The following is a 21,404-nucleotide window of genomic DNA, read 5'->3' on the forward strand; positions in this document are numbered from 1 at the left end:
GCCAGTGTAATTCCCTTTGGCTGTGTTGGCTTTAACATCAAGACATGTAGTACCACTGAGTTACAACGCTTGTATTTCTGTATCACATTGCATTTATCTCGTCGCCTACTATAGATGAAGTGCTAACATTCTCCTTATTTGTGTGTAGAGATTCACTACTGGGGTCTCAGCCTCCTGTTTCAGCTCATCTCAAAAAAGAAGCTGTCACGCACGACTGTGCCTGTGTTGGCGTCTGTTCTCGTCGCCTCAGTAAGGCAGCACAAGGGCAGTCGAGAGATGCGGCTAAAAGTGAGACACCGCAATAAGAAGTTCCACATTTACTGTTGACTCCATCAAAGATCTGAGTTATCGCTGTTTTAAATTGTTCGCAGGGTTTTCAGGTGATATGGAAATTGTTGGACACCTGCTCAGAAGCAGCGGCCCAGCTGGAGAAAGAAGGCTTTGAGAAAGAGATCTTCCAGCAACTGAAGGAAAGCCTCTCCTCTCCCGATCACAGATATGATCTAGTGAGTCAGTGTTTGTCAAGATCAAACAGGATGCATCTAATGCTTTAGTATTATATGGTAGCACAAAAAAGAATTTTTTGAAAGGGTATAGGTGAAAGTTAGTAAAGATTTTTACTATGTAGTTTCATCTATACTGGCTGTACAACATTCCAGGGAAATATACAAAAAAAATATTTTTTGTTTGCCATCACATTTCCAGGGTTTCTCATGTGCAAACAGAAACACACCTAACAATGTTATTATATGATACATAACCCCAAATTCTACTTTTATTTAAAATATTTGAATGTCTCTCGTCCAATCAGATTGCTCGGTTGCTCAGTATGAATGTGCAAAATTCAGCTCACTGATGAGAACTTGAAAGAGAGCCTTTGCCATTATGTTTCTCTCTTTGTAATGAAATTTTATGCTTTTAAGCTCTGGCATTGATATTGTATTAATCGCATATGAATGATGCGTCATTCAAGTTATGAAAATCTATAATAACTTGATGGTGCATCCTAATGAAAAAAACGCACTTGTTTAAAATAACCTTTATTGTTATATTTCCAGAATATTTCCAGGATTTTTCATGTGCAAACAGAAACGCACTTAACAGTATTATTATATGATACATAACCTCGAATTCTACTCACTCACTGGAAGCGACCGTCTTGCACGGCTGGGAGGCAAGAGAACAAAATTGGTCGTACCCTCTGGGTGGGAGGGAATTCATACTCTCTCACCCCTGTCAGTCGGAAAGCATTGACTAATCATTGGCTTTTTTTGGCTCATATTTATTGAAGAGATATAGCGTATATTACACTGCATTGTATTGCAGCATACGGGTTGGGAGCTGATGTATGATCGAGGAGATGAAGCTAGCTAATGGTTTGGAATTGGTAATAATAATATTAATTAATGATTTTACATAGACAGTGACAACATCTATTTAATATTAATTATAAGTGTGTTTTTAGTAAATACACATTTATTACTAAAGTAAAACATCTACATTAATTCTTGTTTAAAGTATTTTTCCAAACATAGTTTCAAATGCAGTAGACAAAAATACTTTGAAACACTGGGATGAAAATGCACATGTTTACTTGTACACCAATCAGAGGATTCAGTGTCAACGTCCAGGTGCCAGACACCCCCCACACCCCCTAGGGTCTTGCGAAATCATGCCCCGAAGGGCCGGTGCTGCCCCAGTGGCACAAGGGAAACCTATACATTATTAAGTGTAATGATTTCCATTGTAATATTATGGCTGCTCGGTGTATATCATATCATGCCCTGTCAGTTTCTTTCTTTTTCTTAATGTTTGTTTGTGTTTGTGTCATTTACAGAAGCTAAGCTGCCTGTGTCTGTCAAAGATGGTGGTGAACAGTGAGATCCACTACCGCTTGCTGGAGAGAGCCTGTGAGGAGGGGGATGTCGTCATGGCCGAGTGTCTTATAGAGCTGGGAACTGACGTGAACAAGAAAAGCAAAACAGAATCTTTGATATATCAGGTGACCTTACAGTGCGTCATATACTGGTGCATATCCAGTGAGATTTGTGCATTATCTTTTGTTTGGTTCAACACTGACCACTTTCTGAATATTTTTCTAAACATGACTCAATACTTAAAATTAATTCAAGTGTATTTTAATGTGGAGGCACGGTGGTGTAGTGGTTAGCACTGTCGCCTTGCACCTCCAGGATCCGGGTTCGAGTCCCGGCCAGGCTCGATTCCCGTCTCTGTGTGCATGGAGTTTGCATGTTCTCCCTGTGCTTGGTGGGTTCCTCCCACAGTCCAAAGACATGTAGGTTTTTGGACCCTGACCCAAATTAAATGAATGCACATATGTGTGTGTGCCCTGTGATGGATTGGCACCCTGTCCAGGGTGTACCCCACCTCGTGCCAAAAGGCTCCAGGTCTCTGTGAACCTGAATACAGGATAAAGCGGTATAGAAGATGAGTAAGTATCTTAATGTAAAATATTAGTAAATAAAAAATTCTATGTATGTTTTTTAAATAAACATTTCAAAATATGAGGGTGAGTCAAAAATGTCATGTTGTACTAAAATTTCTCTTGACCGCACTTTCTGTTTAAGGCTACTGTCTCCCCAGTCACTGCTGTGCAGGTGTGAATGTGTTACATCTGTTCATTTGTAACTGTGGTGTGAGCAAAATAGGATGCCCCACTTGTGATTTAAAAATACAAAGTGTTTACCTGTATATACGACTGTTCATGTGCATGTATAGGTATGTGAGCGCGGAGGGCCGCTAGCTCTGATTGAGGTCCTGGTCAACAGTGGGGTGCACGAGCAACAGTTGCGTGGGGTTCTGAGTGTGTGTGTAAGGAGGAGAGACGGGCCTGTGGTCGTCCTTTTGCTAGCTCGTCTTGGGCTGGACCCCACCAACAGCGCCCTCTGCTTAGGAGGCTTCAGACTTGGCCATCTCGAGGCCACGTGGCTCAGTGCACTGCTAACAGAATGCAGAGATCCACCTGCTACACAGAAGAGGAATAGTGAGTAAAGCGTAAAATAGGAGGTCCTGATATATCACAGACAGTATGGTGTCATTTAGTAATTATGTGTATATTTACTTTTTAAAATATCTACACAATTTATATAATTAAGGATTGGAAATATACTATGCATGCGAAGGAATACCCACCTGCAATTGACACTGTGAAAGACATTTTTGTTTATCTAAAACGCTAAAAGTATTTACTCATAAATAGGTTTAATAATAATTATAAAAAATAACGATTATTACATAATAATAATAATTTATATATATATATATATATATATATATATATATATACTGTGTGTGTGTATGGGTATATATAAAATAATAATAATAATTATAATTATTATGTAATAATCATTATTTTTTATAATTATTATCAAACCTGTTTATGCTTTTTTCGTATTTACAGTATAAAATTGTAAAAAAATATATATAAAATTTTTTACAGTATTTTTACTGTATAGTCTTTTGCTCTCCTTCATCCACAGACATCTCACTTATTACTGGTATTAGTCTTATTATTAGTGCTATTGCTCAGCCATTACCATGTAAAATTACTTCCACTTTAATTCACATTGTTAACTATAATTTAACATAAAAGAAATATTAACATATATTAAAAATTGTAGTTATTATTTATTATTTTTGGACATGCACATATTTTAGCCAGAATACCTTAAATGAAAATCTACCTTAAATACATAATAATATGAATAATACGTTTTTAAAATGTATTATATTATTTAAACCATAATGCAAATAGCCTATTACCTTCTTATGCAAGTCTGCGTTTACAAGCTATGCAAGTGAGAGAGCAGGTAAAATGCTCTAAGTACATTTTTTCATATGTTAGCTCTCCTGCAAGAGCAGAATAATAGTGTGACATATCTAGAATGTATTATCCCTTATGAATGTGTCACTGCTATTCTTCCTTCCCCTCTCACTGTCTGCTTACCATTTACATGTTCAAATATCAATCACAGATCAAAATTTTATCTGCAGAGTTTTCAGCTGATTATAATTATTTTTGTTTTTGTATATGACTGTGTAAGTTTTTTCTTATTCCTGTGCATTTAGGTAAAGGGCAGTGGCTGGCAAGGCAAATACAGTTTCTGCAGACGAAGAGTCAGATGAGTTTTTTGAGTCTTGTGAGCACATCAGAATATTTCTCTGATGATGAGAGCGATGATTCCTATTACAATCTGGAGGAAAGTGTGTTTTTTGAAGACATGGAGAGTGATGGTAAAAGTTTTCACTTTAGTTTCCTGTTGTTTACTGGCATTATCAGCAATTGCACAGTTTATGAATTCATAACTTACTCTCAATGTCATTCTCCTTTACTGCTGCACCTTATAAGTAAGTGATAGTGCTCCTTCAGGAAGATCCTACTGTGAGTCACCTGATGAATTGACAGGGCGCTCTAGGCAGCAGGAGCGAGCCAAACATTCTGTTTCTGAGGTGAGACTTGTATCATTTGAGAACTGTGAAATATTTAATACTTTCTTTTAATATTTTTGTTTTTCTTTAAATGAATTGTTGTAGGGTAGCAATGCTGACCCTGATCTCAATAATTCCTTTAAAGGGAGACTGGCATGTAGAAAAGACATAACCCAAAGAGGTACAACACTGGATTATCCTATTTAATAGCTTGTCATGGATTTAGATAATGTAAATTCAGTGGATATTTCCTTTTTTTACATCTGCAGGACTGGTGTTTTCTGCAGGAGGTTCATTGTCAAATGTGGACAGAGATCATATCAGACTGCTAGATCTGTCAGGCAATGAGCTAGACTCTCTCTCATGCTTGATGGATGATGGTGCTGTCCAAGAACAGCTTGTACATGTACTACGTCTGGATTTAAGTAGCAACAACCTTGTTGAGTTTCCCAGCGCTCTCTGTCAGGTACCGCTGGCAGGGGAAACAATGTTTTATCTTAATATAAGTTCATTCAGAGTTCAGGAAAAATATTAAGTCAATATTTGCATATGTAAGGGGTTTGTTAAGTCAAACTGGGACTGATGAAATTTCTTGTGAGAGAAGGTGTAAACAGATTGGCATTAACAGAAGACTTCAAGCTCAGTGTTTTATCTGCAGTAAAAATTTGAATGGTGCAAACATTTTAAGGAAGGTCATATGTCAGTTTATGATGATCCAAGCCATCCGCATTGATTCCTGTCAACATTTAGCAAGTACAGTAGAACGTCTGATCCTTAAAGATTGATGGAATTGTATACACAATCATTCATAAACTTGCACATTTTAGGACCATTGCTGGGAGTTCTTAACTATTATAAGTGTACTAAAAGTCGCAGTTTGACTTGAACACCATTTGTATAATAATAATAAATAGTGTTTGAAATTAATTTGACATAATATATTATGTGACCTCACCACTCTAATAAACTTGAGTATCTAGCTAAACATAAAGACATGCTGCTCATTAATTGCATAATAGGCTAACATTTAGTTTAGTCGTTAAATTTTAATCTATTTTAATTTAAGTATGACTATATTAATATGTTATTATTGACTGAATTAATTAGTTAATCTCTATCTCAATCTAGGGAAGTTTTTTAGCTTTCTGAATTTAACTACTGTACTTTTCAATGTTCTTTAATGTTGCCTGAGAGACAAGAAATGAATTACAATTGATCTTGCATGTTTTAGAGCTTGCGACGCCTCACTCGACTGGATCTTCAAGGCAATCAATTGCACTCACTCCCCGCTGAACTGTGGAGTCTGCCCTCATTAAGCATGCTGAATGTGTCACGAAACTGTGTTGGCCGTGAGCTCTGTTTGAACCCACGTGTGTGCTGTCCAACTCTCCGCCAGCTGAACCTTTCATTTAACCACATCACTGTTTTTCCATACAATCTCAGCCAAGTCATGATGTATCTAGAAGAACTCTCACTAGAGGGGTATGATTATGTGATTTATAATGATTTGATTGTTGTTACTGGTTATTTCCACCCTCACCAGCATTTTCTCTTTTCTTTTTTAAGCAATCAACTCTCAGAGCTCTCCTTACCCCTCTGTCTTACTGAAATGAAAGTGTTTGATGTTTCAAAGAATCGATTAACAATGATCTCTGATGACTTTTTGTCTGCATGCACCAAGCTGGAAACATTCAATGCCTCAGTGAATTGTCTTAGTAAGTATAAACGCACTTTGACTTTTTACTGAAAAATTAAGTCTGCTTTCCGATGTTAGTTAATAAACATCTTTTCTATAGGTTGTTTGTTGCAACTTCCAGCTAAAATAACAACATTAAAATTAGCCCAGAACAACTTTGAGAGTGTTCCCGAATCAATTATGAATCTACCCAAGTAAGTGTTTTTAATTATAATATAAAAACTGTACATATATTGATTTTAAATATCATAAAAGCCTGCACCTGCTTGTCTGATGCGTCCTGTGTTCAGTTTGCGATCAGTGGACATGAGGAGTAACAGTATCCGAGTCCTTCCAGGTCCAACTGCCTGGGCTAGTGCTAATTTAAGAGAGCTGATATTCAGCGAAAACCAGATTTCTGTGCTGGACCTCAAAGAACCCGTGCATAAGTGGATCCGTTTGGAGAAACTGCATCTAAGTGACAACAAGCTCACTGAGGTAGCAATCAGTTTGCTTTCTTTTTACTCTAATAAGAATCCAGAAAGTTTTCACAGGTGTGCAGTGATCAAAATGTTATCTTGTACAGCATAGTCAATGCTTAATTTCATGGTTTTAATAGGGGATTGCAGTTTTATACTATGTTCTAGGCTCTCAATATCCTGCACTCTTGTTGTTAATAGCTTCCTCGTCAGATTGGGCTGCTGGAGGAACTGACCTCTTTGGATGTCAGTGGTAACACCAGACTGCGCTCTTTCCCTGACGAGATGGGAAAGCTGGTTCGGCTGTGGGATTTGCCCTTGGACAGACTACAGCTACAACTGGACCTCAAACACATTGGTAACAAGACCAAAGACATTGTCAGGTCAGTCCTGCTATGAGTCATGGTCAGTACTTCCATGGCTTACATTTTATCTACCATGTACTGTATTTGTTCTAAATTTCAAAAATGGCACCTGAAATCTACAGTAGGTGAATCTCTGGATTTGTCTCATTTCCTCTTCTCTTTATTAGGCACTTTCAGCATCGTCTGAAGAAGGCTGTTCCATATTTCCGTATGAAGCTAATAGTAGTGGGGAATGCTGGAAGTGGGAAGACCACTCTGATCCAGCAGCTGATGAAGCTTAAGTATTCTCAATGGTACTATAACACACAGTCTTCAACCATTACCATTAGAGACTGGAGCATCAGAGACAGAGATAGGAAGAACATGGTCCTGAATGTGTGGGACTTCGCAGGTTGGATTTTCAGGTGTTATTAGGTCTCAGTAACATTACCAAACCAGTCAATGAGTTCTAAATTGTCTTGTGGGGTTGCAGGTGGAAACGAATACGGTGGCCCCCATTCTCAATTCATGAGTCCCAGAGCTATCTACTTGGTGCTGTATGACCTGAGTAAAGGAGTCAGTGAGCTGGACGCCATCAGACCCTGGCTGTTCAATATCAAAGTGAGTTAAAAGTTGTGCAGTTTTAGAAATGTACAAGCCATATCCTATATGTAATAATATGACTAAATGTATCTTTCTCTCAATATAACATGCAAACAGTTTCAGAGTTTGATGTAAGTCTTATCAATGTGGAAATCATTTGGAGCGTGATCAGAACTGTACAGGGAAATGGCAATTATTTTCCTATAATGAGTTCTATATACAGTAATGTGCAAAGTGGTGTTCATAAATGATTGTCTGTCCAGTTCCAACATACAGATGGTAACAATTTATCCATTCATTTTTAAGGATCCACTTTCGAATGTTTGACTTGCTGAATATTCATGTGAACAAATGCTTGGGCTCCAAGCCACCTTGCCCGGGCTCGTAATTCACACATCAGATCTGAAGATCAGCCTTCTTTATAATGTTTGCACCATTCAAATGTTTCACTGTAGCTGTAAATGTCAATAAATCACGTCAGTGCAGTCACATAAAATTTTATTATACGTAAGTTCTGTTTTGACTTGCCCTAGTATTAGTTCAGTACTCTTCTTCTACCCTGATTGCGTATCTTGGCTCATTAGTTTAAATTTTATTATAATATGTCCTGGTATATTAATCCATTTATGTTTCCTTTGCACATGATATTGTTGGGCTCACACAAGCAAGTTCCAAGTAAGTTCTGACTGAGAGTTAGTGATTAGAGTGATAGTAGGATTGCTTATTGTTTTCCTAAAAGCACATTGGTCTAAAAGTACATTATGTAATCTTGCATTGCGCACATGTCCAGCAACAAATAGTTGTCCATCAAGTTTCCATAAAGTTTCTACCTGAATATTATTGACTGAAATGTACATGGCAGGGAGGTTTAACTTCTTTACAGTGACTCTGTAGCTTTTTTAACTAATGTGTTATCTCCACAAACGTTAGGAAGCTCCTTAACCATGATTATATTTGTTGCATGAAATTTCCCGAGCACCTTGTGAAGCATTTAATTTAATTGTTCTCGCTCTTTGGCTTCCATAGGCGCATGCCCCTGTCTCTCCTGTGATTCTGATTGGCACCCATCTGGACTTATGTGAGGATGGCCTGGTACAGGAGTGTGCACATAAGATCCAGGAGGAGGTGTTGTCCCAGCCGCTTTTTCCAACAATTAGGGAGCGCCACATGCTGTGTGCTTATGAGGAGTCGGACTCCATAAGCAGATTGCGCAAGGCCATCATCAGAGAGGCCAATGGTTTTAAGGTGACTTTTCTGTTAAATAAAGTTGGATAAGAGACTAAAACAAGGCCGAAAGGACAAAAGATCTGTATTTCCTCAACACAGAGGCTCATTAAACATGTTTTTGGTATTTTTGTTCACATACTGTAGTAGAGACTTATATCCTCTGTGCAGATCCAGGGGCAGCCAGTGATGGGGCAGCTAGTTCCAGACTGTTATGTTGAGCTGGAGCAGAGGATTCTACAGGAGCGTTGTCGTGTGCCTGTTGAGTTTCCTGTGCTCAGACACCAATGCCTCCTGCAGCTCATTGAGGAAAGCCAGCTACTGCTGGAGGAGGGAGAACTTGCACACGCAGTTCGATTTCTCAGTGAGACTGGTGAGAGAACTTTTGATCGTCCCTCTCTGTGTCTTACATTGTAATTATTGTATCATACACTTTACCATGCTCACTCAGCGTCGTGGGGGCCTATCCCAGGAGGCTTAGAGCACGAGGCAGGGTACACCCTGGACAGGGTGCCAATTCATCGAAGGGCACACACACATACACACACTCACACACACACCCATTCCCGTACTACGGGCAATTTGAACGCCAATTAGCCTAACCTGCATATCTTTGGACTGTGGGAGGAAACCGCAGTACCCGGGGGAAACCCACAAAGCACGAGCAGAACATGCAAACTCCGGCACACAGAGACCATGCTGTCCTGTCTAATTGCACTTTTTATATTTATTGTGTTTTGCTGCATGGTCTTATCAAACTACATTGTAGACTTACAGTCTTATGCAAAAGTTTAGGCACCCGTTGATAAATAACAGATTAAGGTTATTTTTAAATTGAAAAGATGTTAACATAGTCTCTCTTGGAAATGGAAAAACAATATTATGGCACTGTGCAAAAGTTTGTGCACCCTAAGAGTTTTAGAGTCTCAGATTCTTTTTTCAAGGTATCAGCCTGTTAGATCTGATGGATGGCAACAGCTGTCATTATAAATGCCAATTTCAAAGCTTTACAAATACTAAATATGCAGGTTGGGCTAATTGGCTTTCCCAAGTTGCCCGTAGTGTGTAAATGGGGGTGTGAGTGTGTGTAAATGTGTGTGCCCTGCGATGGATTGGCACCCTGTCCAGGGTGTCCCCTGCCTCGTGCCCTAAGCCTCCTGGGATAGGCTCCAGGTCCCCTGAATACAGGAGATAGCGGTATAGAAGATGAGTGAGTGAGTGATAATTTGGTGGTAATAAATGGTGTTTGTGGAACTGTGCCCTTATGCCTATGACCCTATCACAGCCGTGTTGATATCCAGCACAATACCACTCCCACTTGTGTGCTAATGCTTAATTGCTCTATTCTATTCTGTTCTATTCTATGTCATTACAGTACATTATATTATAGGAGACATACCAAATATGTATCTTATGATAGAGATCAGCATGAGTAACCATCTTAACAGAGCTTTTGAGGGGTGTTGTATGTAAGGCTTTTAAGCAGCACTGTTCTTACTTAAGTAGCATGTAGTCCCACGTATAAACTGGGGCATTTAATAGTGATATTTTTTGCAGCTTTTTTCACCCACAGCATTATATATTCATTGTGTGTGTCTCTGTGTGTGTGTGTGTGTGTGTGTGTGTGTGTGTGTGTGTGTGTGTGTGTGTGTGTGTGTGTGTGTGTGTGTGTTTGTATTAAAAACCCAGGTGTGCTCCTGCACTTTGATGACCCAGCACTGCAACTCAAAGACTTGTATTTTATTGATCCACAGTGGCTCTGCAATGCCATCACACAGGTCACAACCAAAAACATCCTCATCACACAATAAATCGAGAACATTCTACTAATAGGTAAACAGTTTGAGCTTTTTTTTGTGTTATTTGGTTCTAGCTTCTGACTCACAAGAGCCTGCGTGAGAAACCCAGAGGTGTGATGGAGCACTCAGTAGTGGAGAAGGTTCTCAGTGAGAGCAGCTGCTTCCCAAAAGGTCACATAATGCACTACTTCAAACTCCTGGAAAAGTTCCAAGTTGCCTTGCCATTGGGAGATGGGCAGCTCCTGATGCACTGCAGGTATAGATTATATACTGGACAATCCTCTCTATTTAAAAACATTTTCAAGTTAATTTTTTGTTTTTTTATTAAACCTGGTTTACTACATAGCACATTAAAATGTAGGTGAATTGTCCATGTTTAGGAGTACCACAAGTAAAAAGGGTGAAACTTTATATACGAAGAAGAAGCTTCTATTTCTGCCAAAAACTTTTAATATTGTTCACCGAAATGATACAGACTACCAATTGCAAACGAAATTAGAGCTTTATATGCCACAGAACTTAGAGTCGTGTTCAAAAGTTAGTACCTCTTTTTTTTTTTATTCTATGTGTTTTTGTATAAAAATTTAATAAAAAAAATAATCTGATCATAGTGGGTCTTAGTATTAGGCAAATACAACCTCAGATGAACACCATGCAACTTTTTTATCATGCCGTTATTTATTTAACAAAATTGAAACCATATGTGGGCAATACGATAAATAAATAAAACCATTTCCAAACAATTCAGAGTTCAGCGTTCTACAGTGAAAAAGATTACTCACAAGTGGAAAGCATTTAAAAAAGTTGCCCATCTTCCCAGAAGTGAACATGCCAGCATATTCATCCCAAGGTCAGATCGTGCACTGCTCCTTTCAGAGCCTACAGGCCTCACTGAGCATATTAAATGCTAAAGTCCATGACAGCACAATTAGAAAAAGATTGAATCAGTATGGTTGGTTTGGAAGGGTTGCAAGGAGAAGCCTCTTCTGTCTGACAAGTGAGGTATATACCCCTATCTAACCTATGCAGTTGACTAGACGTATATTCAGGCACCGCGAGCTGCCTCGAGTGACTGACATTCCAAGTTCTGCAAGGTCCACAAGCTTCCGCAAGGACCTCACGGTGAATAGTGATGAACCGTACTAATGGCCACCGCGCAAAACCGCATAGGTGAGATAGGGATATTACAAAACCGCATCTGAACAAACCATAAGGCTTCTGAAACGATGTCATATATTTGGCCTTGAAGACAAAATTGGGTTGTTAGCAATAATGTTATAGCTGATCGATTTATATTGCTTATAAAGCTTATGTTATGCACATAATATGAGTAACTTTAAATGAGTCCTTTGTCCATTTTTCTGTGCAGCCTGTCTGAACATAAGCCAGTGATTGAGATTCCTCACTGTGAGAAATCAGAGATCATTGTGAGAGTATATGAGATGCCTTATTTCCCTATGGGCTTTTGGTCCAAACTGATCAGCCAGCTTCTGGAGGTCTCCTCGTTAATGCTCCGGGGTAGAGGTAAGGCTGTTAGTTTTCTAAAAATCGTTAGCTCTTAAGAGCTCAGTAGAAGTTGGTAAAAGCTTCATTTTCACAGCGCGCATACACCATACACCTTACCCTGCATGGCTCAGGTTCTGTATATTCCAGAAGGAGAGAGAAGATTACAATATCTGCACTGAGTTTAATCAAACAGAAAACAATACATCACTGTTTATATTCACGACAACACTCAGGGGCTAACACAAGAGAGAATCCAACAAAATACATGCAATATTATGTGTAATGTATGGGGACTCCTGCATATACTCATATTGACTAAGTTGAGAATCAAGTCACAAAATAACAACAGAAATAAACCAAAAAAATATATACGCATTTAACTGTGCAGTCAAATGTAAAGTGACACTAGGGATAAAAGCTACTTAAGAAGGATAATAAAAAGCAACGGTATTAATAATAATAACCACATCATTACTACTACTACTACTACTAATAATAATAATCATTAATGGAGAAAGTACAGTAGTACATTAGAAAGTACATTAAAAACTTTCTAATGTAAAATTTACTTATGGTGTGTCACACACCTGAAATGTAATTGTAATATTAACAACGCTATCGATTTCTGTGATTGTTTCCAGAGAAAGCTTTGAGGCCGAATCGAATTTACTGGAGGACAGGTATATACCTGAACTGGTCTTCTGAGGCATACTACCTAGTGGAAGCCTTCACAGATGTGAACAGCCCTGCCAGATTTGTTAGGATCACTGTGCCTTGCTCTCGTAAAGGTGCGTTAATAGGATGCTGTATGAAGCTGTAACTGTGCTATTGAATCACTTTTATTATTCATTTTTGTCTCTCAGTCATATATATTTGATATATTGTAGTAGGTGATTTATTTCTGCTGCTGATAAAGGGGAGTGTTAGTTAAAATTACTTCAGTATTGAATTTCAAGAACATATAGTCAGGTCCATAAATTTTGGAATAAAGAATTTTTTTTTCAGCATTTGGCCTCTGATGGCACCGCCCTAAAGCCATATCCCAGGGTTTAAATTGTGAAACAGTGGTTCTAGGAGCATGAAGAATAATTTTCACACATCGGTGAACCAGACACCATATTGTGTGCTATAATCAAAGCTAAAGGTTATTGAATGAAATTTTTGGAGTTTGTGACTGTTTTTTGTTCAGACAGTGTACATTAGCAGTTAATACTGTAGCAGGTGGTTACAATATGTAGTTGGAAGTCTAAACTATGACTGTGACTATTAATAAATAGTTTATATGCTCATAATTAAACCAGATCCTGTGGTAATAATTTTTGCTAATGATAGAAGATTTCTCTGAGATGGAGCTGAGCTCTTTGTTGTTTCTGTAGGTCATGTTCTGTTAGGCCAGGTGGTGGATCATATTGACTCTGTGCTGGAGGAATGGTTTCCTGGCCTCCTCAACACTGATATACAAGGTGATGGGGAGACGCTGCTGAAGAGGTGGGCATTGTACAGCTTCGGTGATGCACAGGACTGGAATAAGATGCTGCTGCAGGATCTGCTCAAACACACAGATAAAAGTATCACCACTATACATATTTACATATGTCCTTTACATGTGTTAGACCCAAGCTACTTCAGTTTATTACTCATTTATTGTGTGTTACTTTTTAAATTCTCCTTTTGGGATGTTACTAGATGGTTTAATGGTGAACCCAGAGGACCCTCGCTGTACAATCCCCACTTCCCAGATCAGCCCTGACCTCATGCTGAGTGACCAGCCAGCTAGTATCATGTTGGACCCTGAGGAGCTAGAAATGGATCTTTCCAAAGAGTACCTGCTTGGTCGGTAGACACCAGTTTCTATGAGCAGGCCATCACAAGCATGTTATCTTTATGTACATCTGTGGTTCTCAATCCTGGTCATGGAGGACCCATTTTAGTGTTTAACTTCTCTTTAATTCAGCCTTTAAAAGGCTGTTAATTATCTGATTAGTTAAATGAGATGTGCTGGGCGCTGAAAAAACACTAAAAGGTTAAGGATCTTAGAGGCCCAGGTTTGAGAACCACAGATGTACATTGAATTGAAACAGATGTGATTAATGAGATTTGTTTGACCACAGCTGGAGGAGGTTGGTCACTTCTGCTGTTGTTTTTTTAATTTTTTTTGACTGCAGGAAATGGAGGCTTTGGCTCAGTGTATAGAGCAATATACAAAAATGAAGATGTTGCTGTGAAGATTTTCAACATGCATGCATCTGAGCTCTATGTTCATAGATTAATCAGACAGGTAGTGTTTTACTTAACTAGTTCAATTTCTTGGGTTCATCTGTAGCAATTTCAGAGCTACATAGCTATGTCTGTTCTAATTTGTTTTTCACAAACTTAAGACATAATTGGAATCACGAGAGTAAAACATCCTTTACAACTCATTTACAATGTGCCTGGTTTTTGATTTGGTGCATCCATGACATTTTATATAACATGATCCTCGGTTAGAAGGTGTTTGCTAATTTTACAGGAGTTGGCAGTATTAGGTAGATTGCACCATCCCAGTCTGGTGGATCTCCTGGCTACAGGAACCTCTCCACACGTGCTGGTGATGGAACTGGCTCCATCCGGTTCTCTCGACTCACTGTTCGAACATGAGAACTGTAGCCTGAATCGCAAACTGCAGCACAGGATCGCACTACAGGTGGCCGATGGTCTCAGGTAGGCATACAGCACACACACTCACATGTCTATAGGATTGGATGCATGCATTAATGAGGTCAGGGAAATTTTTTACTTACTATTACTACATTTAACATGCTGTGTTTGGCATGTTTCTCTCTCTGGGTCTGATCCAGATATTTGCACTCTTCAATGATAATCTACCGGGACTTGAAACCCCACAATGTGCTGCTGTTCAACCTTAAAGCTGACTCTGAGATAATAGCTAAGCTTACTGACTATGGCATCGCTCAGTACTGCTGCAGTATGGGAGTCAAGAGCTCTGAAGGCACTCCAGGTACCATTTCAAAACCTGAACATCCTGGCATACTTTTGACAGATTTATCAGTTTTAAAATGCTGTATATAATACAGACTGGACAAATGGCTGTATTTACAGTAAATTTTTATTACCAAATATGAGTATGAAAACAATAATTCAACTGTTTTATGGTTATTGGTAAATGGCTTAATCCGTTCTTTCTTGCAGGTTTCAGAGCACCAGAGGTTGCTCGTGGTAACGTGATCTATAACGTTCAGGCAGATGTTTATTCCTTTGGACTGCTACTGTATGATCTTATGACTTGTGGAAAGAGAATATCAGATGGTCTAAAGTTCCCCAGCGAGTTTGATGAAATTGCCGTGCAGGGCAAGCTACTAGGTAATACCAGACATTAGACTGTAAGAGATGACTAAATCATGTATTTTCTATTCTCAAGCTTGTCATAAAAAAAGTTTGGAAATAGCTTTAGATTTTTCTCATCCTTACTAAACAACAGTATACTGTAATAGTTTTTCTTGCTGTTTGTTTAGACCCAGTGAAACACTACAAATTGTCACCCTGGCCAGGGTTTCAAAACCTAATGAAGGAGTGTCTGAGAGAGTACCCAGAGAGCAGACCTACATCTGCACAGGTAATCTGCTGAGAATCGTGTATTGCCCAGAACCTGGAAATGGTTTCCGAGTGAGCATGTCGCTTCTGCTTTTCTGTCTCGGTTCCACTGTAGGTGTTTGACTGTCTGAACTCAGGAAAGATGCTGTGTCTGATAAGTGAGCTGACTCTGCCTAGGCTGTCCTCTGAGTGTTTCACTGTCTCCTGTCCGAGTGGAGGTTTGGACGGAGGTGTAAATGGTGGTGCTGGAACTCATGTGTGGCTTGGAGGTGGCAGTAGCAGCCAGAAGCATGGCTTTGTCACGTGTGTGGATATAGAGACAGAGAAATGGTCCACACAGGTAATGAGAATTATTAACTATGGTCAGGGTTCTATCTACTATCTAGTAAGCATGTTGTTGTTCATATTGTGTATAAGTATAGCTGATCAATAAGGGTACAACAGAATAAAATGATTTCCCGTATGCTGTTGTCTTAATGAGAATTATTTAAAAACTGTTGTATGTGTATTTGTCTGTCAGAGGATTGATCAAAGCCCCGTCCTCTCCCTTGTGACTGTGAAAGTGCCTGGAGAGGTCCATGAGTGGTTAGTTGCAGGAACGCAGAGTGGCTCACTGGTTGTTATGGACACGAGGAACATTACAGTGTTGCATTGTTTACAGAGTGCAAAGGACTCAGTGACCTCACTGTTCTTCCACACACCTTCTCAACGCAGGTGCATCTGCTCTCAATAAAATCCTTATTTCAATTGTTATTGAAGTTTATACATATACTGTGTGTGTGTGTGTGTGTGTGTATATATATATATGTATATATATATATATATACAGTATATATATATATATATATATATATATATATATATACATATATAATGTTTTGTTTTATTTTGTTTGTTTCAGCAGCTTAAAGAGCTACTTATTAGTAGGAACAGCAAATGGAATGCTTGCTATTTATGAAGATTCAGTTATAAAGGTATTCTGTATTTTACTTAAAGCTCAGCTTCTTCCATCCTGCTTTTGATAAAATACTTCTACTACACTGACATTCTGGGACCTGGGAGTATAAAATGATCTCAGGCAGCTGTTTCTTTTTTTTTAGCTCTTACCCCTCTATCTTTCTGTTTTTTTTTTTTTTTAATGCAGTGTGTGGATGGTGCTCCAGTTAAGCTTGTGCAGGTTGGGAATGTCAACACACCCCTGATGTGTCTAGCTCCATCTGGCCACCATCAGGACCGTACCACTCTGTGGGCTGGCTGTGGCATGAGGGTGTTCTCTCTAACTGTGGACTATGACATCTCTAAAAATATTGACACCAGGTTCGCATTTTATTAATTAGTATCCATAGAGGTTTCATGATTGCAGGAAATAACTGTATATTTGTAAAATTACTGGTGAACTACTGGTAGAACTATTTCTCAAGGGTCATGTTGTTCTTGTTTTGTGTTATTTAACCAGTCAGCAGCGTCTGGCCAGCAGTGAGGCATGTATTTCTCGGCTAGTCGTTGAGAAATATGTGTATCTGAGCAAAAATAGAGGACACAGTATAGAGGTGTGGGATAAGAAGAGTGGGAAGATGATTGACTTTATCGACTGTCTGCAGTTACTCAGGTTAGACTGCCTATACAGTAGATGAATTAAAACATATTCATATATGTAGTGAACTAATGCTGGTGTGTATTACTGTAATCAGCACAGAAATCATAATTTCCATTCTGAGGATTCAGATACAGATGAATTATCGTTGTGTGGATTGTATTGTGTGCCAAACAGAAAGGTCAGAGCTGTGAGTGCTGACAGTTCCAGAGAAATAGACTCAATGTGGGCTCATGTGAAGGCTTTGCTGGTACAGCATAATGGCACGCTCTGGGTAGGTACTGGATCGGGGCACATCCTGCTGGTGGATCTGTCTACTCGTCAGCTACTACAGGTCATCAACCCTGGCTGTAATTCAGTGCGCGCAATGGCCCCTGTGCTGATCGGTACTTGTCCTATTATTGTCCTTTTCTTCATATATTTAAATGTTTTTAATATATATATATATATATATTTATTATTACATTTACATTGTTTTGTGCAAAGCAGGAACTTTATAATGTTGTTTTGTTCAGTTAAACCTTGGATTGCGAGCATAATTTGTTCCAGAAGCGTGCTTATATATCAAAACGAATTTCCCCCCTACTAAATAATGGAAACTTAAACGATTTGTTCCACAACCCAAAAATATTAATATAAAAATAAAATAAAAATAAAATAAAATAATCTGCATTTTACCTTTGAAATGGATCGTGGCTGTAGTCATTCAGACCAGACAGAGGATAGGAGGAAGAAAGGGGGGGACTTTCACATACACCCACGTACTCACACACACACACACACACACAGACACACAGACACATGGACACACACACAAGCTTGCTGACAAAGCAAGAGAAAGGACACACACACCACTTTACAGGCAGAGACTCTTACTCACACAAGCACACACATACAAACACAAAATAAAAACTTGGTCACAATGTTACAGGAATCAGTAAATGTGCGCATGGATGTTGACTATACAAGTGAAACACGTGCACTGAGACCAAGCATGGGCGACGATTACCCACAATACTGGTTCAAGACCTGCTTATTTACAAAGTAAAAATTTATTTAAAAATTTTGGTCATCTTGTGAAACACTCACAGACCAAGGTACTCACAATCCAAAGTTCCACTGTACCTCAGTTTGATTTTGAGACAGACTGTGGTGATATACCTTTAACTTCCAACAATTGTTAGATTTGTTAACATTTCAACAATACAAGATAATCATTAACTTTATTGACTATTATAGAAACACAAGGCCAAAAAAGTGTGATTCTGATGTTGGGAAGATGTGTTCACTCTTCTCGTGAGAAGCTCAAGTCTCATTCAGGTAAGAACACGACTGTGTTCGGTTAGCAATAGGTAAGTATATAGTACATGCCTTTTCACACCTTGTTTATTGTTATTATCTCTGTATCTGATAGATGCTGTGTTGATGATGTGGAGTAGTACCCTGTCACAGGAAGTAAAAGATCTAAACAGACACTGTGAGCTGAGAGAGCAGATGGCATACAATATGCAAGGACAGGCCCATGACTAAACGTTGTCTTTATTCTCACATCTGACAAACTTGCAACTAGTGTACATTAACACAACTTCATTGTTCTTTAATTGTGAATTTATGTTGTTTCATTGGACATGGTCATACTGGCATAAAATATTTCATAACTTGTGCAATCAGTGGTCAGTGAGCTCATCAGTGATTCTTAAGCTTGATAGAAGTTTTGTGTGATTTAATTTTAGACTACAGTGGAACAAAAGGGTGGATGGCAGTAGGAATGGTGCACCAGGGGCTTTGTGATCGAACACAAACCGAGTGTTTGATTTCTCTTCCCTTACATGCCAATCCTAAACAAAAAACAGATTAAGAATGGCTGCTTTATTCTTTTTTATATAATTATGTAATAATACTATAATAATTATTATTATTATAAATAATACTGTATTTACAATTATGTAACACAACATGCATGTCAAAATGTTTTGCTTTAATGTGCTGGGAACTTTATATATCCCTCTAGTTTGTTCTCTAAGTGTTCTTTGCTTCTTAAAGTGTTTCCTTAAAGTTTACTTAAGGAAACTGTCTGTTTTACAGGGGCTTGTAGTACCTTCAAGAGCACACCTAGAGGGAGAAAAATTTTATATATATTAGCACTTCTGCACAAGTTATTTTGGAAAGGAATTGTTACTTTTTTTTTACTTTACTGGGCATACTTGGACAATACTTGGACAATAAGCCAAAGATAGAGGAAAAAAAACATTTTTACACAAAAAAATATTGTGCATGCCAGTGTGATTCTTGTACTGTTAATTCTTTGTTTAAAAGAATGAATTTACTTTTATTTTTGTTATTATAAATTATGTTTCTCTTTACATCTAGTCCAGGTCTGTTAATGCACGTACAGTACAGTACCTGTCAAAAGTTTGTGCACAACTTCTTATTTAATGCTTTTTTTTTTTTAGTGTTTTATTTTCTACAATCTAGAATAATACTGGAGATAATCAAATATATGAAATAATACTTATGGCATTATGTTATTAAGTAACAACAGTCAGTTATTTTAAGACACAAATGTCAGCTGTTCTGGAACAGTTCTTGTATTGTGCATTTGCAAAACCCATCAAGCACCATGATGAAACTGGCTCTAATGAAGACCATGGAACACAAGAAACCAGAAACACAAGACCAAAACTTACCTCTGCTGCAGAGGAGAAGTTCATTTAGAGTTATCAGCCTCAGATTAAAGCCGTTATCAAGGCATCACAGAGCAGACACATCTCAGTATCATCTGTTCAAAGGAGATTATTGCATATTTTGGTTGCCTGCAGCATTGTTTTACAATGTAGAAGAAAATAAAAATCAAGAAAGACCAGGAAATTATAAGCTGTGTCAACTTTTGAGTGATGGTGTATCTCAAGATACATCTATTAATGTACAGTAATAAAAATCGATGGTTGCTGGATATAAAGACATAAAAACTTAACAAATCCATACATGTATCCCTGCGTAATTAGTAGGAGAGCCATAATTAAATTCAAATGCATTTTTTAGAGAAGAGATACCTCTGATTTGTTTTCAGGAATGAAGCAATTTACAGGTTTGTCAAGACCATAGAAGGCACTAATGATTGGAATGTGACATTTCTTTAAATTAATGAATAGTCCTGCAAAATTCAGTGTTGTAGTCATTGTGTAGAGGAATACCTTGAAACAATTCTTACAGTGTTTGGTGATCATGATAGAGCTTTGTAACCTAATCACAAATATAATTTCAGATTATTTGTCTTTTGTTGAAATTTAGAGAAAGCAAAATGGACATTCATCAAATTTTATTCCTAATCATGTGATAAGACATTGCACTATTTTTTGCTGCTGCTTTTTAAATGCTTCTTGCTTAAATGTATTAAATTTGTTTATTTATATATTTTAATATGTGACCTTTTTTTTCAACAAGCTGGATGCATGGTGCTTTGTAATTTTTAAAAACACTCTTCCAGCCCTTTTGGAAGTTCTTCGACCAACTTGTACTGGATGTGCTGTTTGATTTGTGGACAAACAAAATTTACTTTCTTTATCTTGGGATCAGTTACTTTAGGGGAAATATCTGTGAAACGTTTTTAGAATCTTCAACCTCCTTGTCCCTTGCTTATATAAATTCATACAGCGTAATCCAACTCCAGCTTGTCAGTTGGTTCAGAATGTGGATCATTTATTGGTGCCCTGTATGTTCCTAGTCGCTGGCTGGTTTTCTATTTTTAATGAAGCGCAAATTAGGATGTTCAGTGCTTTTTGTTTCATAGCAGAGAAGCCAGAGACACTGGTCAGACAGGATCCACAGTCTATTACCTGATCCCCTGCTCTCAGTCCCTCGGGGCTAAGCTCTTACATTAGAGTGTATCCCATTTTTTTTGTCTTCATCACCAAACACAAGCATTCTTTAATTAGGAATTCTTAATAAGTTTCTCACTAAAATTTATTTGCCTTTTTTTTTTTTTTTTTTTGTGTGTGTGTGTGTGTGTGTATGTAATGTAATGTAATTTAGCTGCCTATCTTGGCCAGGTCTCCCTTGCAAAAGAGTTTTTTAATCTTAATGGGCTTCTCCTGGTTAAATAAAGGATTAATAATAATAAGTGCAGGCATGTCCTGCGTG

At 38.1% G+C, this 21,404-nt stretch overlaps 1 protein-coding gene across 4 annotated transcripts in view; it reads left to right on the forward strand.

Annotated features, from left to right (window-relative positions):
- The window catches only part of lrrk2 (leucine-rich repeat kinase 2), a 34,007-nt gene extending 13,348 nt beyond the window's left edge, over positions 1-20,659 (forward strand). For 2 of the 4 annotated variants that reach the window (XM_053516452.1, XM_053516461.1), the window contains exons 16-51: positions 149-288; positions 372-506; positions 1,838-2,002; positions 2,740-3,004; positions 4,090-4,254; positions 4,370-4,470; positions 4,555-4,630; positions 4,719-4,915; positions 5,681-5,931; positions 6,016-6,164; positions 6,246-6,339; positions 6,436-6,622; positions 6,805-6,986; positions 7,136-7,359; positions 7,441-7,568; positions 8,577-8,795; positions 8,946-9,147; positions 10,464-10,552; positions 10,648-10,829; positions 11,943-12,097; positions 12,721-12,867; positions 13,456-13,647; positions 13,766-13,912; positions 14,245-14,357; positions 14,589-14,779; positions 14,917-15,077; positions 15,269-15,439; positions 15,592-15,692; positions 15,786-16,010; positions 16,191-16,384; positions 16,572-16,644; positions 16,815-16,987; positions 17,127-17,279; positions 17,442-17,650; positions 18,504-18,584; positions 18,679-20,659. In XM_053516452.1, coding sequence (XP_053372427.1) covers positions 149-288; positions 372-506; positions 1,838-2,002; positions 2,740-3,004; positions 4,090-4,254; positions 4,370-4,470; positions 4,555-4,630; positions 4,719-4,915; positions 5,681-5,931; positions 6,016-6,164; positions 6,246-6,339; positions 6,436-6,622; positions 6,805-6,986; positions 7,136-7,359; positions 7,441-7,568; positions 8,577-8,795; positions 8,946-9,147; positions 10,464-10,552; positions 10,648-10,829; positions 11,943-12,097; positions 12,721-12,867; positions 13,456-13,647; positions 13,766-13,912; positions 14,245-14,357; positions 14,589-14,779; positions 14,917-15,077; positions 15,269-15,439; positions 15,592-15,692; positions 15,786-16,010; positions 16,191-16,384; positions 16,572-16,644; positions 16,815-16,987; positions 17,127-17,279; positions 17,442-17,650; positions 18,504-18,584; positions 18,679-18,794 — 5,753 coding nt within the window. In that variant the 3' untranslated portion in view covers positions 18,795-20,659. Of the gene's footprint in view, positions 1-148; positions 289-371; positions 507-1,837; positions 2,003-2,739; positions 3,005-4,089; positions 4,255-4,369; positions 4,471-4,554; positions 4,631-4,718; positions 4,916-5,680; positions 5,932-6,015; positions 6,165-6,245; positions 6,340-6,435; positions 6,623-6,804; positions 6,987-7,135; positions 7,360-7,440; positions 7,569-8,576; positions 8,796-8,945; positions 9,148-10,463; positions 10,553-10,647; positions 10,830-11,942; positions 12,098-12,720; positions 12,868-13,455; positions 13,648-13,765; positions 13,913-14,244; positions 14,358-14,588; positions 14,780-14,916; positions 15,078-15,268; positions 15,440-15,591; positions 15,693-15,785; positions 16,011-16,190; positions 16,385-16,571; positions 16,645-16,814; positions 16,988-17,126; positions 17,280-17,441; positions 17,651-18,503; positions 18,585-18,678 lie in introns of those variants that run through there. The other 2 variants (XM_053516471.1, XM_053516481.1) reach the window with 2 other exon arrangements.
- The last annotated feature ends 745 nt before the right edge of the window (positions 20,660-21,404 follow it).

Source organism: Clarias gariepinus, chromosome 2 (assembly GCF_024256425.1).
Source record: "Clarias gariepinus isolate MV-2021 ecotype Netherlands chromosome 2, CGAR_prim_01v2, whole genome shotgun sequence".
Taxonomy (NCBI): domain Eukaryota; kingdom Metazoa; phylum Chordata; class Actinopteri; order Siluriformes; family Clariidae; genus Clarias; species Clarias gariepinus.